Raw genomic sequence first — 18,762 nt, 5'->3', positions numbered from 1 at the left:
ATAAATATTCCATCAATGCTTAAAAATAAAAAGATATATCTTTCAGCAGTATCATCTCTCCCAAGCCAGAGAAGTTGAGTTTGGGGCTTATTCCTCATAAGAGGCCAACTGGACCCTTTCAAAATCAATGGCTGCCATCAACTGTGATAAACTAGCTAACCCAAGGGATGCCAGCACTGTGTCTAGTTCACAGGTGTTATTGAGGACACCCCATATTTTTCCGCTCTCTCCTCTTCGTAAGACCAATCAATCACTTCAGGGTCACTATGGCCTTCTAGGCATGATGGGAACTTGGGTGCTGATCCACTCCCATGTTGTTCAGGGCTTTACTGCTGAAGTAGACGCTGTGAATGTCCTATCAGGACCAGTCCTCTTCCAGCCTGGAGCAAACATCCCTCTGTGGATAAATGTGTAGGATGTGAGAATAGGAATCCCTGGAATCTGAGATCCTGTATGAACACTTGACTGAGGCGAATGGGCAGCATGACCTGGGATGGCCTCAGTGGCAGCCAGGGCCAAAATGACAGGCTTACCTAGCCTCACTTCCTAGCCCCGATTAGTTGTATTCTGGGATTCAGAACAGCTGGGCCAGAGGCCAGGTCCCAAGAGGAGCCACTGGTCGTGGAGAACCTGTAGCCTTCCATCCAGGCACTTTGACGTGGATGAGCAATGTGAGGACTCGTTGGTTCCACTCCCTCCCGGGGCCACTGCCTCGCCCAGTAAGGAGGGAGCACTGTGGCTGTCCCGGCACTTCCACCCGAGGCCTGGCTCCCACCAGCCACATCAGCTCCCCTAAGACCCTGCTGTCACCTGGTAGCACTGAACATCTCAGCAAACGCCTGGTCTGAAGGCAAGTGAAGGTTCCAGTCCATGCCTTAGGGAAGCCCCTGCCGTGATAGAATGGGTAAGAAATATACACATGCAGAAACCACTAAAATGCTTACCAAAATAGAAATGGGGTGCCAGCGAATGTGCTAGAACTGGGTCCCTGAGTGATAAAGGGAAGGAGTAAGTAAGGCTGGCAGGTGCCTCGACTAAGATGCTTCTGGAAGCAACATCTAAACTGCCTCCTGCCCAGGTGAGCATCCCTGACTTGAACCCCCACGCTGTTGTCACCTTGCCTGAGAGTAACCCCGCCCCTACCCTGCTCACTCCCAGAGCTCAGGAGAAACGAGCTGGTTTTTTCCCCAGAAGCTGGTGCCAGTTTAGTCAGCAGATTTCACAGATCTACTGGCACCCATGTAGTGTCTTATTTTAAGCTTAACATTTGAAGATGGAAACTTTTCCCCCTTTGATGTGTGGCAAAGAGATCCCAATTTATACATAAGCATGGCGGCTAAGCCAGTGCACCACCAAGGCTGTTCCCAAGGCTGGTGCAGTTCATGGCTCCCCTTTTTCAGGTACCTTCCCAGAAGAACCCCACCAACCATGGTCACTTCTTATAATTGGCATCTCAATTTCCATGTTTCCACTGAGAGGTGTGCAGCCCTGTCCTTTCCGGGCATGTGTGGCTGGGGAGAGGCAGGGCCAGGGTCCTGGCCCCCATCCCGTCCTCTCTGCATTTCCCCAGCTGCCAGCCTTTACCCTTGGCTCCCATAATGGCTCAGGGCAGGGCGCTGGGTTTCTCTTGTGGGCCTGAGGTTCTCCCAGGTGACATCGTGCCTCCCCTCTCAGCCCTGAGCTCCCTGATGCTGCTGTCCTCCTCTCCCCTCCCCCTGTCATTCTGGAAGTCTCAGAACTTAAGGCCAGAACCCCGCTATCCAGCTGGGAGACTGAGGAGGGCAGACCAGGAGCATCCTGTCAGTGAGTCCAGAGGCCTTGGGTTATGTCCAAACCAGATTTCTGTCTTGGGACGTTTGGAGCTTGGACTCTACTCTGAACCCTCTCATTTTAACACTGCAGATGAATGTGTGGACTTAGAAACCCCATTTCTCCAGAAGTGCTGGTGTAACTCAAGTCATCTCTGCGGGGAGGAAGGGTGGACCATGGAGGGTTCACTTATGTGAGGATTTGGCTGAGTCCCAGGGCCTTTCTGACACCTTCCAACCCTCCTCGTCCCAGACTTGGATACCAGTCATTTTGGCTTAATTTATGCCATCCAAGAGTTGTTGCTCATTAAGCTGGAATTGACCAGTCAGGGACAAACATTCATTTGACAAAAGATATTTTCTTTAACCGGTTGGGATCCTTTAAATAGCAGCACCCCTAATGCACCGAAGTGTTACTTTTCAGATCATTAGCTATATAAATCAGAAGGTGGAGACAAAGTAGAAGGAAAAAACAGGCAAATTGTTGAGTACTGGGGCCCATGGAAGGTCTTTTGAAAAGTAAGAGGAACGTTTAGAATTGAGTGAGTCAGTGTGGAGGAAAAGGGTATGATGCCAAAGGACTACTGCTTTGCCAACGAGGACTCCCAGGTATTTGAGAAGTGAATGTCATATGGTCTCACCCCTCTGAAGCTTCTGGAAGCTCTCAAGGAAGATAGAATTTAAACAGATATTTACTACTGAGATGAATACTGCAAAGAAGGCAGGCAGGGTGCTGAGAGAGCATATAATCTAACATCATGCTGAGGGCCAGGGAAGGCTTCCTGGAGGAAGTGACAACTAAGCTGAAACCTGGAGGATGAGGAGGGATTAGCCAAATGGAGATGGGGTAGAGGGTGGGAGGACCAGTTATTTCTGCCGTTATCTTGCCAAGCAAGGCGATTCCGTGCCCTGTGGTCTTCCCCTGACTTAAGTTTCACCACCCAGTTGTTTTGGCACACACCCTGTTTCCCCTCTGGATTTTTTTAATACTTTTAAAAAGTTTTCTTCTTCTTATCGCTTAAGTCACTTTCTTATGGGGTAGGGGGTTGCTCAGTTCTGAGTCCCAATATCACAGTGCACAGAATTGTGACCAGCGGCCTTGCTTCCTTGTCCTTGTCTTCAACTGTTCGTGTCCCACTTCTGGCCAAGCAGATTGAGATATTTGGTGGTGCCTCTCTCTCACGCTGAGACCTCATCTCTCTGCAGAGGTTAGAACACTCTGACTGCGGAGGCCTGAAGTGAAGATGTGATTTTTCTTGTGAGCCAGTTGCCATATGGGTGCAATTGGCCCCATTCCTGATTCTGTCCTGAGACGAGGCTCAAACACAAACTTCCCTTCTTCCTGGACTAGCCAGGGAGGCCGCAGAGTTGGGCCAATGGTCACCAGGTGGAGTGGGTAGATAAGCTAGGCTGCTCAAGAACCAGTATCACTAGGGAAGATATAATTCAAGGTGCGTTAGTAATGGTAAAGAATTTTTCTCAGGGAGGATAGCATATTCACTCTTCATATGTAGTAATCCCTGTATCGATCACCTCTTGCTACTATAGTGCTGTGTAACAAACATCCACAAAATTTCAGTGGCAGCCATAAGCGTTCATTCTTGGGGATCCGCAATTACCCAGGGTTTGGCTGATCTAGACTGGGCTTGACCGAGGCAGTTTTGCTTCTCACCGCAGGTCTGGGGTCACCTGGGAGTCAGCTCACCCAGGCTGGACTCTGCTCCTCACATCTTATCCTCGGATTAGGGCACTAGTCAGGGCATGTCTCCTCTTGGCAATGTTAGGAGCACAGAGGGCCAGCAGAAACATATGAGGCCTCTGAGGCCTGGTCTTAGAACTGGCACACTGCCACTTCCTCCCACATGCCAATGGCCAAAGCAAGTTATATGGCCAAGCAACACCAAGAGCATGGAAACAAATTCCTCCCCTGGCATGGATATGGGTGCAGGGAGGAGTGAAGAATTGGGACCAAAACTCAATCTGCCCCCCTCTCCAAAGGCCAATAGCCTCATGCAATCAGACTTTAATAAAAGGACTAAGGAAGAGATGGGTGATGGTGGTCATTGTCACAATCCATCATGGATCTTTTCCCTAGCCGAGAATGAATGAATGTTCTTAATAATGAATTAGCAATGTTCTACCAGTGTGTGGTGTGTGCCCAGCTTTGTGCTGAGTGCTTTGGGGGACATCAGAGAGAAAAGCCCTAATTCTACCATCAGGAACTTACTATCCTTTATGGGATAAGCCTTGTGTTCAAAGACAAGATTGGGGCTAAATGATGCTCAATTGTGAATGTAGACTGTGGAGTTCAGAGAAATGAGAGGCCAGCAAAGGCTAGAAAAGAATGAGGTAGAAGGAAAGGAACGCTACTAACATTTAACACCTAGTGAGCACGTGGTGTGTGCCAGACACTGTGCCAAATTCTTTCCACGCCTTACTTCCTCTCTTGATCATCCAGAGAGGTACCAGGATTGTCCCCATTTAACAGATGAAGAAACAGAGGCACAAAGAACTCAAGTAACTTGTGTGTGGTCACACAGCTGGTAAATACTAGAACCAGGACTTGAGTCCAGCTCCTCCCACCACCAGAGCCTGAGCGTTGATCATCAGGGCCCATGGCCGGCCACCCAAGGGGAAGGGGAATCAAAGGCAGACAGATGTGCGGAGAGGACAGCTGCCGGGGGTGGGAGCTGTGGAGGGGACCCCAGTCGTGTTATGAACTATAAATGGGAGCAAAGATAGGATGTGCGATTTGGCCGAGGTCCTGCAGCAAGATAGGGTGCAGGCTGGGCTGGGAATTCTGGCTGTTGGCTCTCCTTCTACGTTCCCTGGTCCCAGCCGCTTTCTGGGCTCTCTCCACCCGCCACGCGGCCACGCCTGAAGTGTCTCCTTGGAAGAGGTGCAATCCACTGGCATTGAAGCCGGCGGACTGGCTCCCTCTCTCTATTCATCTCTTTCCTCCTTTCCCCTGCCATGTTCTGGAAAGGGCAGCATGAGGGAATGTGGGCAGGTTGCACCAGAGATATACATCTGAGAACTGAAGGAACATTTATTTTTAATTTAGACTTAAAAAGAAAAAAGGAAATTATAAAATATCTGCTCTTGCTCCTGGGATTGTGCAGATGGTGCTGCGTGTTGCCTAATAGGGAATGGGGCTGGCACCTGCGTGCTCGTGGCCCCACCAGCCTGACTGTAGGACCTGGAAGGCAGGATCCCTGTTCCTCTTGCCTCAGCCTCAGATGGCTCCCTGGGACCCCGTTTGGCCAATGTGGCATGGTGGTCCGCTGCCTTCTCACCTCACCCTCCCTGGACTCCCATCTGCTGATTTCCTGAACATCCTCCTTCAATGAAGCCAGCCTCTCAGCTGTTCCTACTCGCATGAACACACACATGCACACCTCAGCTCCATCCTGTCACCCCCTTTGGCAGATAGCCAGACCTCTCCCTTCCTGAACTCCTGCTTGGATGTTAGAATTTATCAGTTTGACACACATCCAGATACCTGTTTAAACCATCTTGTCATTTTCATGCCCAGGAGTTATAAAGGACATTCTCATATATTTTCCTGTTTGGTCCTTGTGTTTATTGTGGTTAGATGCTATATATTCCTCTCTTCTGGTAATCTCCACTGGGAGCGGTATGGGACTCAGTGCATAGAAGATGCTCAAAAAGGGGCATAGAATGTGACTTTTCTTTTGTATTCAGGTGGGTGATCTGGAGAAGGAGCCCCTAAAATCAGAGAGTTGGGGTCCCCAAGCCAGGAATCAGGAGACCTGACTCTTTCTCTAGCTTGCTTTAAAGCCTTGGGCAGATCACTGAATTTCTCTAAGTCTCTGTTGCCCCATTTGCAAAATATAGAAAGTAATCTCTATTTTGTCTGAGCTCCAGAGTTATTTTTTATTTCTTTTAGGGCATTATCATTTCTTTCTTTTTTAACATCTTTATTGGAGTATAATTGCTTTACAATGGTGTGTTAGTTTCTGCTTTATAACAAAGTGAATCAGCCCTGGAGTTATAATAAGGATCATGGCAAATGACATAAGGATAAGTGCTTAGCAAAATCAATCAATCAATTCATCTCTTTAAGAAAGCATGCAGAGTCAGAGGTGCCCAGCATGGACATCAGGCCCGTGTTTGGGCAGAAGTTAGGGACAGGAGGCTGGTCAGGTTGGCCAGTATGGTGAAAAACTCACTGGTTATACTTTGTGTGTGTGTGTATTGCATAGCCTGGGTATTAGTTTGGTTTAGTTTAGGGCTATGGTTTGTTCTGAAAAAAACTTGATATCACATAAAAAAATGCATGCCACAAGAAAAAACAAGTAAGATGACCTGGCCTGGGCACCTTGACAGTCAGTGCAAAGAGGGACACAGTTGAATGCCCAGTGTTTGCAAGACAGATGCAAACCAGATGTTCAGAAGTATAAATTTCTGATCCTGAGATCAGAAAAATTTCCTCCACATGGATTCATAATGGGGTCCAACGTAATGAGCAGTGAGTGTCCTGGACAACAGCTGAAGGGTAAATACGAGTCCCATGGGCCACATCTTATGACGGTCCTGGTGAGCCAAGCACAGTTCAGGGGGTGCAAAGGGGATTGAGGGGGAGAATACAATGTAGTTCATAACACACCAGTTTTATATAAACCAACGGATTAGGGGGAACGATGTGCTGAGTTCCCAACAGTGGAAAACAGCTTTTATATCCTCAGGCTTTGTGAGGCAGTCAGACATGCGCATGTTTATACATACATCCACATGCATACGAATGCACAAACACAAATTCACACACACACACACTCGCGGGCTCATGCTGTCTGTTCCCAGATTTAGGCCTCTCTAGGCTCAGCTTCCTCTCTATGGTCTGGATCCTGACTGGGGCGCTAGGATGAGGCCCTGGGTCCCCTGAGGTTACTTCTTGGCAGGACTGGTGGGAAAATTCCCTTTAAAGACGATGGGACCATCTGTATTGACTTCACACCTACTACCTGGAACCTGAGAATAGAATTTAAACTGAGACAGGACCTCCAAGGTCAACCTGTTCGCTCTATAGGGGAGAAAGCTAGAACCCCAAAGGGGCATGTCTTCTGCTGGAGATCACACAGGGATGGAGCCTAGGCTAAGACCCAAGGTCTCCTGACTCTCACTCCAGCACTCTAAGCTGTCATTGCAAAGAAAAATCAAGTTGGGATCTTATTTTGGGGAGAAAAATATCATAAGGTAATTCTTCATTGGACTATGGAATTAATTTACATTATGTAATTTTATTCAAACTGATATGGGCCAATAAATATAACTGTGTGCGTGTTTGCTGTTTTAAAACATTTTAATGTTTAAAACATGATTTACTAATGCTGCTAAGGATGTCTAGAATTTGATTTACTGCATAGAATTGAATGTTTACACATTCCTTACAGAAATTCTTGCCAAAGAGCCATTTTATCTACAAGAATAATAAATAAGTCAATATGTGGATGGCTGTGCACATTTTTTCCATATACAGCAGCACTTGGTAGATGTTATTTTGCACACAAGCACTCAAAAGGTAAATTTGAGAGACACACATGGATCCCCGAAGTCTAAGATTTGGTCAGTGTCAAGATCAGGCAATTAATCTTGACTTAAACCAAAAAAAACAAAGTCACTGAGTCTAGGTCTTAGGTGATATTTGGGCTTTGGGACTAATGGATGCACACTTATGTAACCAGACTTGGTCGTATGTGTGTATTTGTTCATTCATTTGCACATTCAACAAATACTTATTAGATATCTATGTTTTATTCAATAGCTTAAACATAGTGTAGGTGTTGCTTCATGGGGGCCCAGAGATAATATATAAATTTCCCTACTTGTCTTTGTAAAGCACTTAAGGCCTTTGAAATGATTCTTATTGAATCCTCACAAAAATCCTAATGGAGGGCTTCTCTGGTGGCGCAGTGGTTGAGAGTCCGCCTGCCAATGCAGGGGACACGGGTTTGTGCCCTGGTCCGGGAAGATTCCATGTGCCGCGGAGCGGCTGGGCCTGTGAGCCATGGCCGCTGAGCCTGCGCATCCGGAGCCTGTGCTCTGCAACGGAAGAGGCCACAACAGTGAGAGGCCCACGAACCACCCCCCGCAAAAAAAAAAAATCCTATTGGATGGCTAGGGTGTGAAGGAGCCAGGTTAGTTGGGTGGAAGTAAAGGCGTTCCTTTTGTTTGCTGGTTTGTTTTTATTGTTCCCCTGCCCACCAATTACAAAAATATGCATGTCCGCTGTTAAAAAGAACACAGAAATATTCAAGAAGAATGTGAGAAAGTACCATGTAACCTGACCTCCAGGGACGTCTACCTGCCGTGCTACAGATTTTTTCATGCCTGGAGATATGTATATGTATGTGTATTTGTGTATGTGGGTGTATCTGATGAGATTTTTTTTTCTTTATAAAAATGGGATTATGTTGTCATATAATTCTGCAACCAAGTTTTTTCATCGTACATCATCTCACTGTGGGCAGTAGTTTGAATATACTTATCATACACATCAGTTTGTACAGATCCAGCTCACTTTTGTTCATGGCTGTGTCATTTTTCTTTACAAAAGCATAGGGCGTTTCTTTTGCCTTCTTCAGCCTTTTCTCTCTCTCTCATAGGTGGTTGGTCTTCTCTTGCCCAATCAGACATTGGCGTCCACTGTCTTCTGGCAGGTAACAGTTTCCCTGCAAGCAGAGGGCTCCTGAAGGGGGCACCCAACACGTGCTGGTTGGAACAGCCTGTCCCAGTGTCTCCTCTCCATCCAGGCCCCTCGGGGAAAGTCACCCCACTTCCTACTCCTCCCTAACCCAGAAGCCACTGGGAGAAACCCCAGGACTTCGGGCCCGCAGCCCAAGTCTTGGGCCATTATAGGTGCTCTGACTTTTGCACAGAGGTGATGAGGGCTGGCGGGTGCCCTCACCTGGATGCTTGTCCCATGGCCAGTGACCTTGAGCCCTACAGCCTCATTTTGACATCAGCCTTACCCAAATCTGTGGGGAAGGTAATCCACCCCCAACTCCAAGGTAGTGATGTGGGTGAAAAAGCATCACAGACCCTGGTCTCTGCCCTTGGAGATAGTCTGGGGCATGGCTCTCTGAAAACAGTAGAAGCTCAGTAGTATCTGTGTAGAGAGAGAGGGGCAGGAAGAAAAACCTGTCTGTCTTCAGGAGAAAATGTCAGAGTCTTCCTGAAAAAAGAAAAGCTCCTAATAATGTCTGTGTCTGGGCTCTGCAGGTGGTGTAGGGCACTGGGCTCTGTGAGTGGTGTAGGGCACTGAGGCTCAGAGCTGTCGGGCATTCCGGGGGCTTAAGTGTCCACCTTCTGTCCAGTCATTAGTATAAAAAGGGTGATGTGGCAAAGGCAGTGGGGCCCATTTGGGGCAGTGAACACCAGAATTTTGGGAGAGGTGGCCATCTCTGGACTGAGATGGATAGCTGGCCTGGGTGGGACCAGTGTCTTGGTTTGCCAGGAACTGAGGGGTTTCCCAGGACCGGGGCCTTTCGGTGCTAAAACTGCGCTGTCCTGGCGAACCAGGATGGTTGCTCACGCTAACTCAGGGGATGGATGGAACTACCGTGAACTAGACACCCGTGTCTTTCTGGAGGGGTGTGGCCTCCCAGGTCCAGGCCTGCTTTCAGGGAGGTGACCACACCTTTCCTGACTTCTCTTCTCCCCGCATTGCCTTTCAGTGGCTGAACCAGAGCCACAATGCTTGTGTCAACTATGCAAACCGGAACGCTACGAAGGTGAGCATCGCAGACCACCACCTGGTGTCAGGCTTCAGGCTGGGGTGACCCTCTCCCTCCCTACAGTGTGGCATGCCACCATCAGGGCTTCTCCTCTGGGTTTTACTGCCAGGCCTTCAGGAGGGGCCCTGCTGGGGAGGGGCTGCTCATGCGAAGTGACGAAGGCCCAGAACGTGGGAGTGTGGCGCGCGCGGCCAAAGGGATGAGCTCCGCTGGCTTCAGAATTCCCCTTGGGCAGCGCTTATACCCAGATCTTGGATCAGGACAGCATCAGCCACGTGGGGACTGACTTCCTCTAAACTTCCTCCAAGCTTGCCTGGAAGCTGCCTCAGTGCCCTAGGATTGTCAGCTGCAAAGCTAAAGGGCTGCTCTTGAGGGTGAGGGGTCTGAGAGGACTGGCACGTCCTCCCCAAAGTCCCCTGCACTCCTGGGACGAGCTCACAGTGGAGGTCCAGCCACCCTTCTCTTGTCTAGGAAGGGGCTGGGCGCCTGCTTCGCTGGCAAGGCTGCCTTTCCCCTTGGTCCATTCTCCCACATTTCCGTCCAAAGGCAGCAGAGGAGAGGAATCTAGTTCCCCTTGGGGGGCTGTCAGTTTGGGGAGGAGAGGGTCTGGACACTTATATCTTTGGTGGGGAGTGATAGGGGAGTTATGAGCTGTCCTGGGTGGTAGGAACTTCAGGGCCTGATACCCTGAGGACCTTCCCCCTCCTCCCATCTAAACCTTCGACCCATGCCTTGCTCATATGCTTCGCACACAGACATCTCTGCTTAGATGGCTCCCATTCACCTTAAACCAAATATCTCCAGAATTGCTGTCGTAGTTCCTCAGCTTTTCCTTAATTTTTTGTGTTGCAACTTGGGATCCATTTTCCCATAGAAATATTTAGCAACTGTCTCCTACTGGCCTGGAAGCCCTGCATGGCTGACCAGGACCGTGAGAGCCAGCCAGGCTGTGGCCACCTTGACACTGCCATGTCCCCCGAGAAAATGCTCTGGGTGCCAAACGGCCCACTTGCAACGTTTAGCCTTCCTAAACTGGATCTGCTTGCCCCAGCCATAAACGGCCCACTTTGGCCCTTGCTATTTTCTACCCGCAGCCAGCAGTGTTTGCCAAGGGCCTTTCTAGAGCAGGGCAGAAGGTCCTTTGGCGTCTCCCTAGACATAGCTGCCCTGTGTTTCCATGTGCGGAGCTGCGCTGAGGGAGGCCTAGATCCTTTTGGCTTCCAGAGGCCTTCCTCCTTGCCTGCCCCTCCAGGCTCGGGGGCAGGATTGCCTCTTACTGGTTGGGCCATTTGCAAGGGTGGAGGGTGGGAGCTTGGGACACCCAGGGGACCTGAAATTCTGTCTCTGTTTTCCAGCCTTCACCTGCATCCAAGTTCATCCAGGGCTACCTGGGAGCTGTCATCAGTGCCGTCTCCATCGCTGTGAGTAACCCCAGACTCCCCGCCCCCTGGGCGTCCTCTCCATCCTGCTGCTCTGTGACTGCCCCACCCAGCATCTCAGGCCAGACCTTATCTGAGGGTCAGGGCTGGGCAAGGGGCATGGGAGACAGGGTTTCTGGGTGTGGGCCGTCAGGGCCGTCTTCCTAGGCGGAGAAGAGTAGACCCTGGTGACGCTTTCACAGAGGGGGAGCACAGGCCAGTGCTCCAGGTTTGGGAGAGCAGGCGGGGAGGTGAGGCAGTGCCTGTGGGCCACACGAAGGGCTGCACACTCCAGCCGGGGGCAGGATGTCTGCCCTAGAGGGGCCCATGTTTACCCGACACCCTCCTCAGAGGAGCTGGTCTTCATGAAGCCGATGCAGGAGTGGAGGGGCTTTTGATCCATCCCCAAAGTTGGCCCAAATGTCAGCTCCCCTTTGCCCTTTGCCTGAGTTCCCTGGGTCCCCTCTTGGTGGCCTCAGTCATGTGGTCACAGCTCTAAGCCTTCCTGGAGTCCTGTGAATTCCTCAGGACAGGGGCAATAGGCTCATTTTGAGAATATAGCAGCTACTAAGTAGGGGAGGTTTATAGACTGACTGTGTGAGGGTGTAAGGATGTATCCCAGGTGACACAGCAAGGGGCCTGGGCCAGAGCCAGAATAGAAGCCCAAGCTCCCGAGACCTTGGCATGTTCATCCCACCCTGTACCTCCATCTGGTCCTCTCTCCATCCTGGCTGGGTGGTCTCCTATAGCCCACTCCAGAGGTCAAAAGTTGCCTCACAACTTCATTACACGATAAATACATGTAATTGGTAGGAAAAGTAATTAGGAAATACAAATTAAAAAAACATTCACATCTAATAAAAAATTCACATCTAATAATCTTTTTGTAAAACGCACTTTCTCATGTCATCAGATAAATGTAGTTGTTCACGCCTGTGTACTAACCCATTGTACCTACTGTGTACCATCATTTATTTCACTGCTCTCCTAAGACAGGGATTTGGGGCTGTTCTGAGATGGCCTCGTTTACTCTGCTCCCATGTGGACCAGGTTCACCTCCAAACAGCTGTTAGGTGGGTGGGTGGGGTCCCCACTTCATGCCCAAGATCACTCTCCTTCCCTGAATCCTTATGTCTTACCCCAAGCATGAAGCCAGAATTACCAAATCTATTTAGATCGTTCATCAAGAGACTGCTGAGCTTCCCTGGTGGCGCAGTGGTTGAGGGTCCGCCTGCTGATGCAGGAGACATGGGTTCGTGCCCCGGTCTGGGAAGATCCCACATGCTGCAGAGTGGCTGGGCCCGTGAGCCATAGCCGCTGAGCCTGCGCGTCCGGAGCCTGTGCTCCGCAACGGGAGAGGCCACAACAGTGAGAGGCCCGTGTACCGCAAAAAAAAAAAAAAAAAAAAAAAAAAGAGACTGCTAACCCCACCCTGGTGGTCCTGCAACCCAGCATGAGACTTCATTTGAGGGTCATACAAACTGGGGATCTCTGATTCTGGTGGGTTGCTGGCCAGCGTCAGGGGCTCTTGTGAGAGAGGAGAAAGGCTCTGTCGCCTCCTTCCTGCTCCTTATGGCAAGAGGAGCCCATCACTTTGCCTAGTTTAGCAGCTTGAAAATCCCATGTTCCTTCTTTGAGATTTAAGGGACCGTGTAGAGGAGCTGGGAGGGGGAAGGCCCACGGGGAGAATCCCGAGCGGCCTTGGCTCGGACGGGCTTGAGTGGAGGGGACGACTGTCCTGCTGGGACATCCTCCTCCTGCGGGCCTGGGGCTGCGGGGACACGGCTTCTTCGGAGGGCTCCGGGCTCTCTGCTTCCGCAGTCCTCACCGTCCCACCCTTGAGGTCCTCAGTCATTCCATCCCAACTGCTTCATAAGGCCAGAACCAGCCCAGATTGTGGGTTGGGGGTTCTGATACCCAAGCTGCAGAGTTACTGGGGGCTGAGGGCCCTCCAGGGCTCTCAGAGCCACGGTCTTAACCGCAGGGACGGGGACTCACGCTGGGCTGTCATGGCCCCCAGAGAGTGTGCCTTGCTGGGGACACCCTCCTTCCCCTTCCCCACCTAGCTGCAGAGCCCTTCCAGGAGGTGTTTCCCCAACCATGCCAGCCCCAAGTCTTAGAAGCTTCTGTCCTTCTCATGCACTCACTCAGTTACGCCCCATGTCCTGTCCACTCATTGTTCTACTGGATTTCAAGTTAACCAGGGACAGGCCCTGTGTCTTCTCCCCCACGGAGGAGGGTGGGGAGCATTGCTCCATAATACTTGTTAATTAGGTTGCTGACCGATTGCTGGCCTCAGGAGGCCCCTCTGTGCTCCATCCGCCAGGGGCTGCGTCCCTCTGCCTGACGTCTGCGCACAGTAAGGGTCTAACTCCGGCAGATGGAGTGGAGTTTCTGACTTGGAAAATTTGCAGCTTGCTTGCTTTTCTTTTGTGTGTGTAAATCACAAAACCTCCAAAGAAAGAGGCTTTATTTTATTTTCCTTTCCCTTGTTCTCTGGAAGCCCAGGCCCTGCGGCCTCATTAACTGATCTCTGCTTCAGTTAGTGACAAATCCCCCACCAGGGTGAGCCTGTTAGGAGTAGATGACCTGCAAACAAGTGTCACGGCCCCAGTGGTTGGCCCAGTTCTGGTATTAATTAAAATGAGTCCCTACAAGCAGGTGGCGTGGATGGGGGTGACAGGCCAAGGGCAGATCCCAGGGATTGAGGACCCGCTGGAGTAGAGGCCAGGCCCTGGGAGTCCAGCCTCCTCTCCGGACCCAAGAGAGCCCTTTCTCCTCTCAGAAGAGCCCCTGACCTTGGGCAGCAGCCCCAGGAGTCAGGGATCCCTAGTGTGCATCCTTAACTGCAGTCTCATGCTGGTGGCAGGACCACCGGCAGGGGGTTAGCAGCCTTTTGGTGAACCCTCTAAATAGATCTGGCAATGTCTGGTTTCTTGCTCGGGAATAAAAAAGAAATTTCGTCTTAAGTTATTTTTGAAATCTAGCAGTTTGCTGTCTTTTAACAAAGGAAGTTCTGTCAGCGCTTGCTGTGCTTTAGTTCGGGCTTTTGTGTTGAGCACTTCTGTGGTCAACCCCGCTGAGCCCTGACTACCAGAGGGATACCCATTCTCTCCCTTCAGGGGTGCAACTGTGCCGGGCCCTTTGCAGGTGCTGGGGGTGTTGCACAGACTGGTGTGTCCTTCAAGATGCCGAGAGGGGAAGCTGAGGAAACTCTGTGGTGTCACCAGAATTATGATGAGGTGACTTGGGTGAGGGGGGACTCAGGGGAGCGCCCCCTAATTAACACAGGGCTGACTCTTAGAAGACAGACTGGAGAGAAGTGAAGGCAGGGTCCGGTGCTCCAGAAAGAGGGCACAGCACACAAAGAGGCACGCAGGAAAAGGAGAGCATGACAGATTCCGGAAGCTGTCAGAAAGTGAGTGTGGCTGCCGTACCAGGAGTGATGATGACCGGGTGACGTGGAAGCGGGAGGGGCCGGTGTAGTGGGGGCTGGTCATAAGTCATCACGGGTGCCTTGTCAGGAGTTAGGAGAGCCATGCCAGGAACCTCTGCCTGGGCTCAGGGACCCCGGGGTGTTGCAGGGGGTACAGGCAAAGAGGGCTGGGGGGAAAGTCGTGGGGGGGTGGCTGGCCCAGCAGATGGACCACCCTTGTGGACACGGGGTCCTGGATGAGAGTGGACTTGGGGCTGGAGAGGAAGGCTCAGGGCTAAAGTCCCACATGAACGGTCAGGAGCTGGATGGTGGAGCCAGAGTATGAGAGTCGTATCCTCAGACGCTTCACCTTCAGCCAGGTCCACGCTGGCCGAAGACTTGCCCTGTTGGAGAAATGCTGACCTCTATTCCTAAAGGGCTTGCACCCTGGAGGGTCCTTTCTGTATAGGATGCAGTGACTGTGTGTTACCCTAGACAGCAGGGCACAAGGAGGTATCCCAGGGGAACCCTGGGCTGAACCCCTCCCCCTCCCAGCTCCCATTGCTTACTGGAGCTCCATGTCCCTGTGATAGTTAGGCTGGCAAGTAATCATAATGGCTAACACTTGTGGAGTGCCTACAATGTGCCAGGCACCGTTTGGATGTCCATCTCCTAAGGCACACCCTGAGCTACCCCCTCAAGCACAGAGTGAGCCAGGGGCAGTCTTGCAGAAAGCCCAGGAACCAAGTACGAAGGTGGGTGGAAGTGCAACCCCTCGTTACTCTTAAAGAGCCCCTCAAAAATGTTCTCCCAGTCCCCACTGTTCTCAGGGTACCTGGGAGGGACTTGTTTACCAGAGTGCATGGTAACAGTTCCTCCAGCTGGAAGCCGAGAACACTGCTTGGCTTTTCCCACCTTCTCATGCCACAGGGGAGCAGGAAGAAAAATGTGTCCTTTGTCAGCAGAATAGTGTCTGATTAAGCCAGCTCTGTCACTGACTTCACCTCTGTGCCTCAGCGTCCTCATTGGTGTCCTCACCGGTGTCTTCTGTGGTACATGGTGTAGCTCATGGTGCCTCCGTGGTCCAGGGTGTAGCTCAGGGTGTCCTCCCTGATCCAGGGTGTAGCTCAGGCCCAGCTATTCTTCTCTGAGCCTGATGGAGGTAGGAGGTCAACAGCCTGAGAATCCAGACCGTACTGTTGTCTCACTGCTTTCACTCTGTGGGGCTTCCAGGTTGGAGGGCCCACGGTATGGACCCTGTATCAGAATCTGAACTGTTCCAAAAGCCCGCAGATGGTGATGCTGGCAGTGGCAAGTCTGATGCAAATATCGGCTTCACATCTATTCTGGGGAGGACAAGTTGTTGTCCTTCCTAGATGGAAGGGGTCTGATGTCATTGGCTTTCTAGCAGGTAGCCAGCAGGTTCCTATGGGGAATGGTTCAGGGGTCAGTGTTGGTCACTATTGCTAGCAGAGAAGCCACACAGCTGCAGCTGGAGCTGCGTGGTGTGTGAAGCTGTGCATAACTCTGTCCTGGCTACCTTGGCCCTTTGCTCTTGAACCAGTTGCCAAGTGAGTTTGGTTGGGGTTGCAGGACGGTTGACCTCCATAGAGGGTCAGGGTCCACTGGTTGTTACCAAGAGTTTATTCTACAACACGCGCCCTCTGGTGGGCATTTTTGGTACCTCACAGATTCCTTGACCTGCCCCAGCCCTTGCTCCACCAGGGTCCACAAAAATCCCTGACCACATAGTTATATTATCCACCACCCAAGAGTAGATCCTAAATTCTGACCTCATGCCATCCCTCCTTTCAGACATGCCCCTTCCATTGTTCTCCAGGGCCCCTTGGACCCCCTTATGGCAGGTGCCAGTAGAGTCTGCAAAGCCAGCTGCAGACAACCTGGTATTTCATGCTTCTGAAGCCTGCTGAGTCCCCCTCCCTTCTTACCTGGCTGCGTCCTACTCTCCCTTAGGGCTCAGTTGGGCATCCCCTTTCTCAGAAGCCTTCACAGCCCTGGGGGCTGCCCCCTCAAGGCCCCTCCTCCTGGCAGAGTGGGTGAGCCATACGCTCAGGTGACCTTAGACCTGTGCATGCAGCATCTAGCCCCAGAGAGCTGTGCTTGCTGAGGTGGACAGCAGCGGCTGCATCAGGCGTCTCCTTCATGGCTCTTTTTTTTCTGCCTCAGAAATCAATCAATCACTTGATTTATCTAGAAACATTTATTAGGAACCTACTCATTTCACCAGGCACCAGAAATTCCATGAGGAATAAGAGAGTATACACGGTCCTTGTGCCCAGCACTTAGAGCCTATTGGGAGAGATGGATATTTAGTAAAGAGTCCACAGGTAAAAATGCTTCTGTGCAATTCTGTTTCTCATAATATACATGTGTAACTTTGATTCCCAACATTTTAAGAAGTAAATGAATATACTTAGGGACTGTAATAGGTACATGGGAGGAAGAGTTCCAGGTTCTCTGAGAGGCTGCAAAAGGAGAGCCCCGAGTGAAGAGGAGGCCTCTTTGAGGGCTTGATGTTCAAGCTGAAAAGTGAGGAAGCCAAGGGACAGCAGGGCTTGAGAGAGAGGGAGGGAGGGAAGGAGAGAGGGAACTGGCTTGTTGGAGAGGCAGGGCGGCGGCAAGGTGGCTGGAGCCTTGCAAGCACGGCCTGGAGGTCATGCAGGGCCCTGCGGGTCTTAAGTGCAGTGAAGCCACTGAAAGACTAATGCACGCTGGTATCCAGTTTTGGAAGTGCACTCTGGCTGCTGCGGATTATACAGGGGATTAGAGGGGTCAGGTGTGCGAGTAGGGAGCCCAGTTAGGATGTGGGTAGCTGTCCAGGGAGAAGCGATGGGTGCTTAAGCTAAGTGGTAGGAGCAGAGAGAGAGAGAAGTAGCTGCATTCAAGACACTGAGTGGATAGAACAGGGAGCTCTGCCCCGTGGGCTGGATGTGGGGTGGCAGAGATTCCTGTCCAGGTAGACTTCTAGGTTTCTGGCTTGAGGAGCTGAGCTGGGAATGGGAGAGGCAGACCGGGTGTGGTTGAGGAGGAGAAGGATAGCCTTCATTTGTGGTGTGTGCAGGTGGAGTGCCTGAAGTCCATCGAGACAGAGGCATCCCGCAGGGGACCAGAAATGTGGGCTGGAGTGGAGGACACAGCCTGCGTGATGCAGGCATTGCCCCAATCCCATCTGAGGTCTCCTCTCAGGCCTTGCAGAAGCTAGGCTGGTGTTGGCCTGGAAGGACCTTCATACTCAAGGAGACAGTTATCAGCCATGTAGCACATGACACTGAAGGTCTTGTGACATGGAGCTCCCACCCCACCCCAATTCTTGGTACTGGTCAGCACTTATCTCCACCAAAGCGGACGGCCAGGGAGCCAGTCCTCCCTCCTCTTCCTCTGACCTTCTCAGCTGCCCATGGCAAATTTACCCACCTGGGAGCCAGAGCTTGGAGAGAGGTAGCCAGAGAAAGTCCACTGCTTCCTCCGGCCAAATCTGATGTCCCATGGGTCCTGGGCTCTGGCTTCTCCCAGGACCCCTGTCTGCTGGCCACATGGGGAATTCTTATGAAGAATCTGCACCCCGTTTGTGTTCCTCTCCACCAAAATACAGCCCCTGTTTGGTTAATTTCTATTTTGTGGCTTATCTGGAAGCTGTTAAAACAGACCCCGGGGGACCCTCTGCAGTGATTGTTCCATATCTCATTATCTTTCCTGAACCCGATTGTTAGCTCAGATTTTTCTGATCGCTAGCTGCTGTTCGTGATGAGTTGTGTGCCATTAATGCCAGCTGGTTCCCTTAAACAGGACCCACCATGCCAGGGAAAGTGAGCTGGCATTCAGAGCCACCAGCCACTTGGCTTTTTAATTTTAATGGGCTCCACCAAATGTTCCAGGCCAAAGGGTCCCCAAGGAACCAGAACAGACAGGCTCCCAACCCAGTCAGCAGCCCACCCTGGTTCCTTCCCAGGCTGTGGCCATCCTAGCTGTTGGGACACTAAGGTCTGGATTGGGGGCCTCCCCTGTATTCATGCCTTCTTGCCACCAGGCACATCCTTGATGAGTGGACAGCGTGACCTCAATGGCTCCTAGCGAGCTTGCAGCCACACATGTGCCTGGGCCTTCTCCCTACTTTGCTGGTCCCAGCCCCTTCCCACATGCTCAGGCATGTGGGCTGCGCACTTAGAAAAGTGTGTGCGCCTCACTGAATCTCACCCGTCCATGTTGGGAAGACCCTGGTGGCTTCAGGGAAGGGGCAGTCAGAAGAGACCTGGGACCCAAGAATTGTTTTTCTCTTCTTTCCTCCTCCCTAGCCTGGGCTCCCACCTGGGGTGGGGGAGACAGGCTGGGTCATCACTCTGGGC

The 18,762-nt window shown here is 51.4% G+C and overlaps 1 protein-coding gene across 10 annotated transcripts in view; it reads left to right on the top strand.

Moving 5' to 3' along the window:
- The window catches only part of SFXN5 (sideroflexin 5), a 117,186-nt gene that overhangs the window by 51,879 nt on the left and 46,545 nt on the right, over positions 1–18,762 (top strand). For all 10 annotated transcript variants that reach the window (XR_004352736.1, XR_004352734.1, XR_004352735.1 and 7 more), the window contains 3 exons: positions 8,435–8,488; positions 9,506–9,562; positions 10,921–10,986. Coding sequence is in view for 7 of the 10 variants with exons in the window: in XM_032652431.1 (XP_032508322.1) it covers positions 8,435–8,488; positions 9,506–9,562; positions 10,921–10,986 (177 nt within the window). In the remaining 3 variants the exon portion in view is untranslated. The remainder of the gene's footprint in view (positions 1–8,434; positions 8,489–9,505; positions 9,563–10,920; positions 10,987–18,762) is intronic.

Source organism: Phocoena sinus, chromosome 13 (genome assembly GCF_008692025.1).
Source record: "Phocoena sinus isolate mPhoSin1 chromosome 13, mPhoSin1.pri, whole genome shotgun sequence".
Taxonomy (NCBI): Eukaryota; Metazoa; Chordata; class Mammalia; order Artiodactyla; family Phocoenidae; genus Phocoena; species Phocoena sinus.
This window is presented reverse-complemented; position numbering and strand designations above follow the sequence as displayed.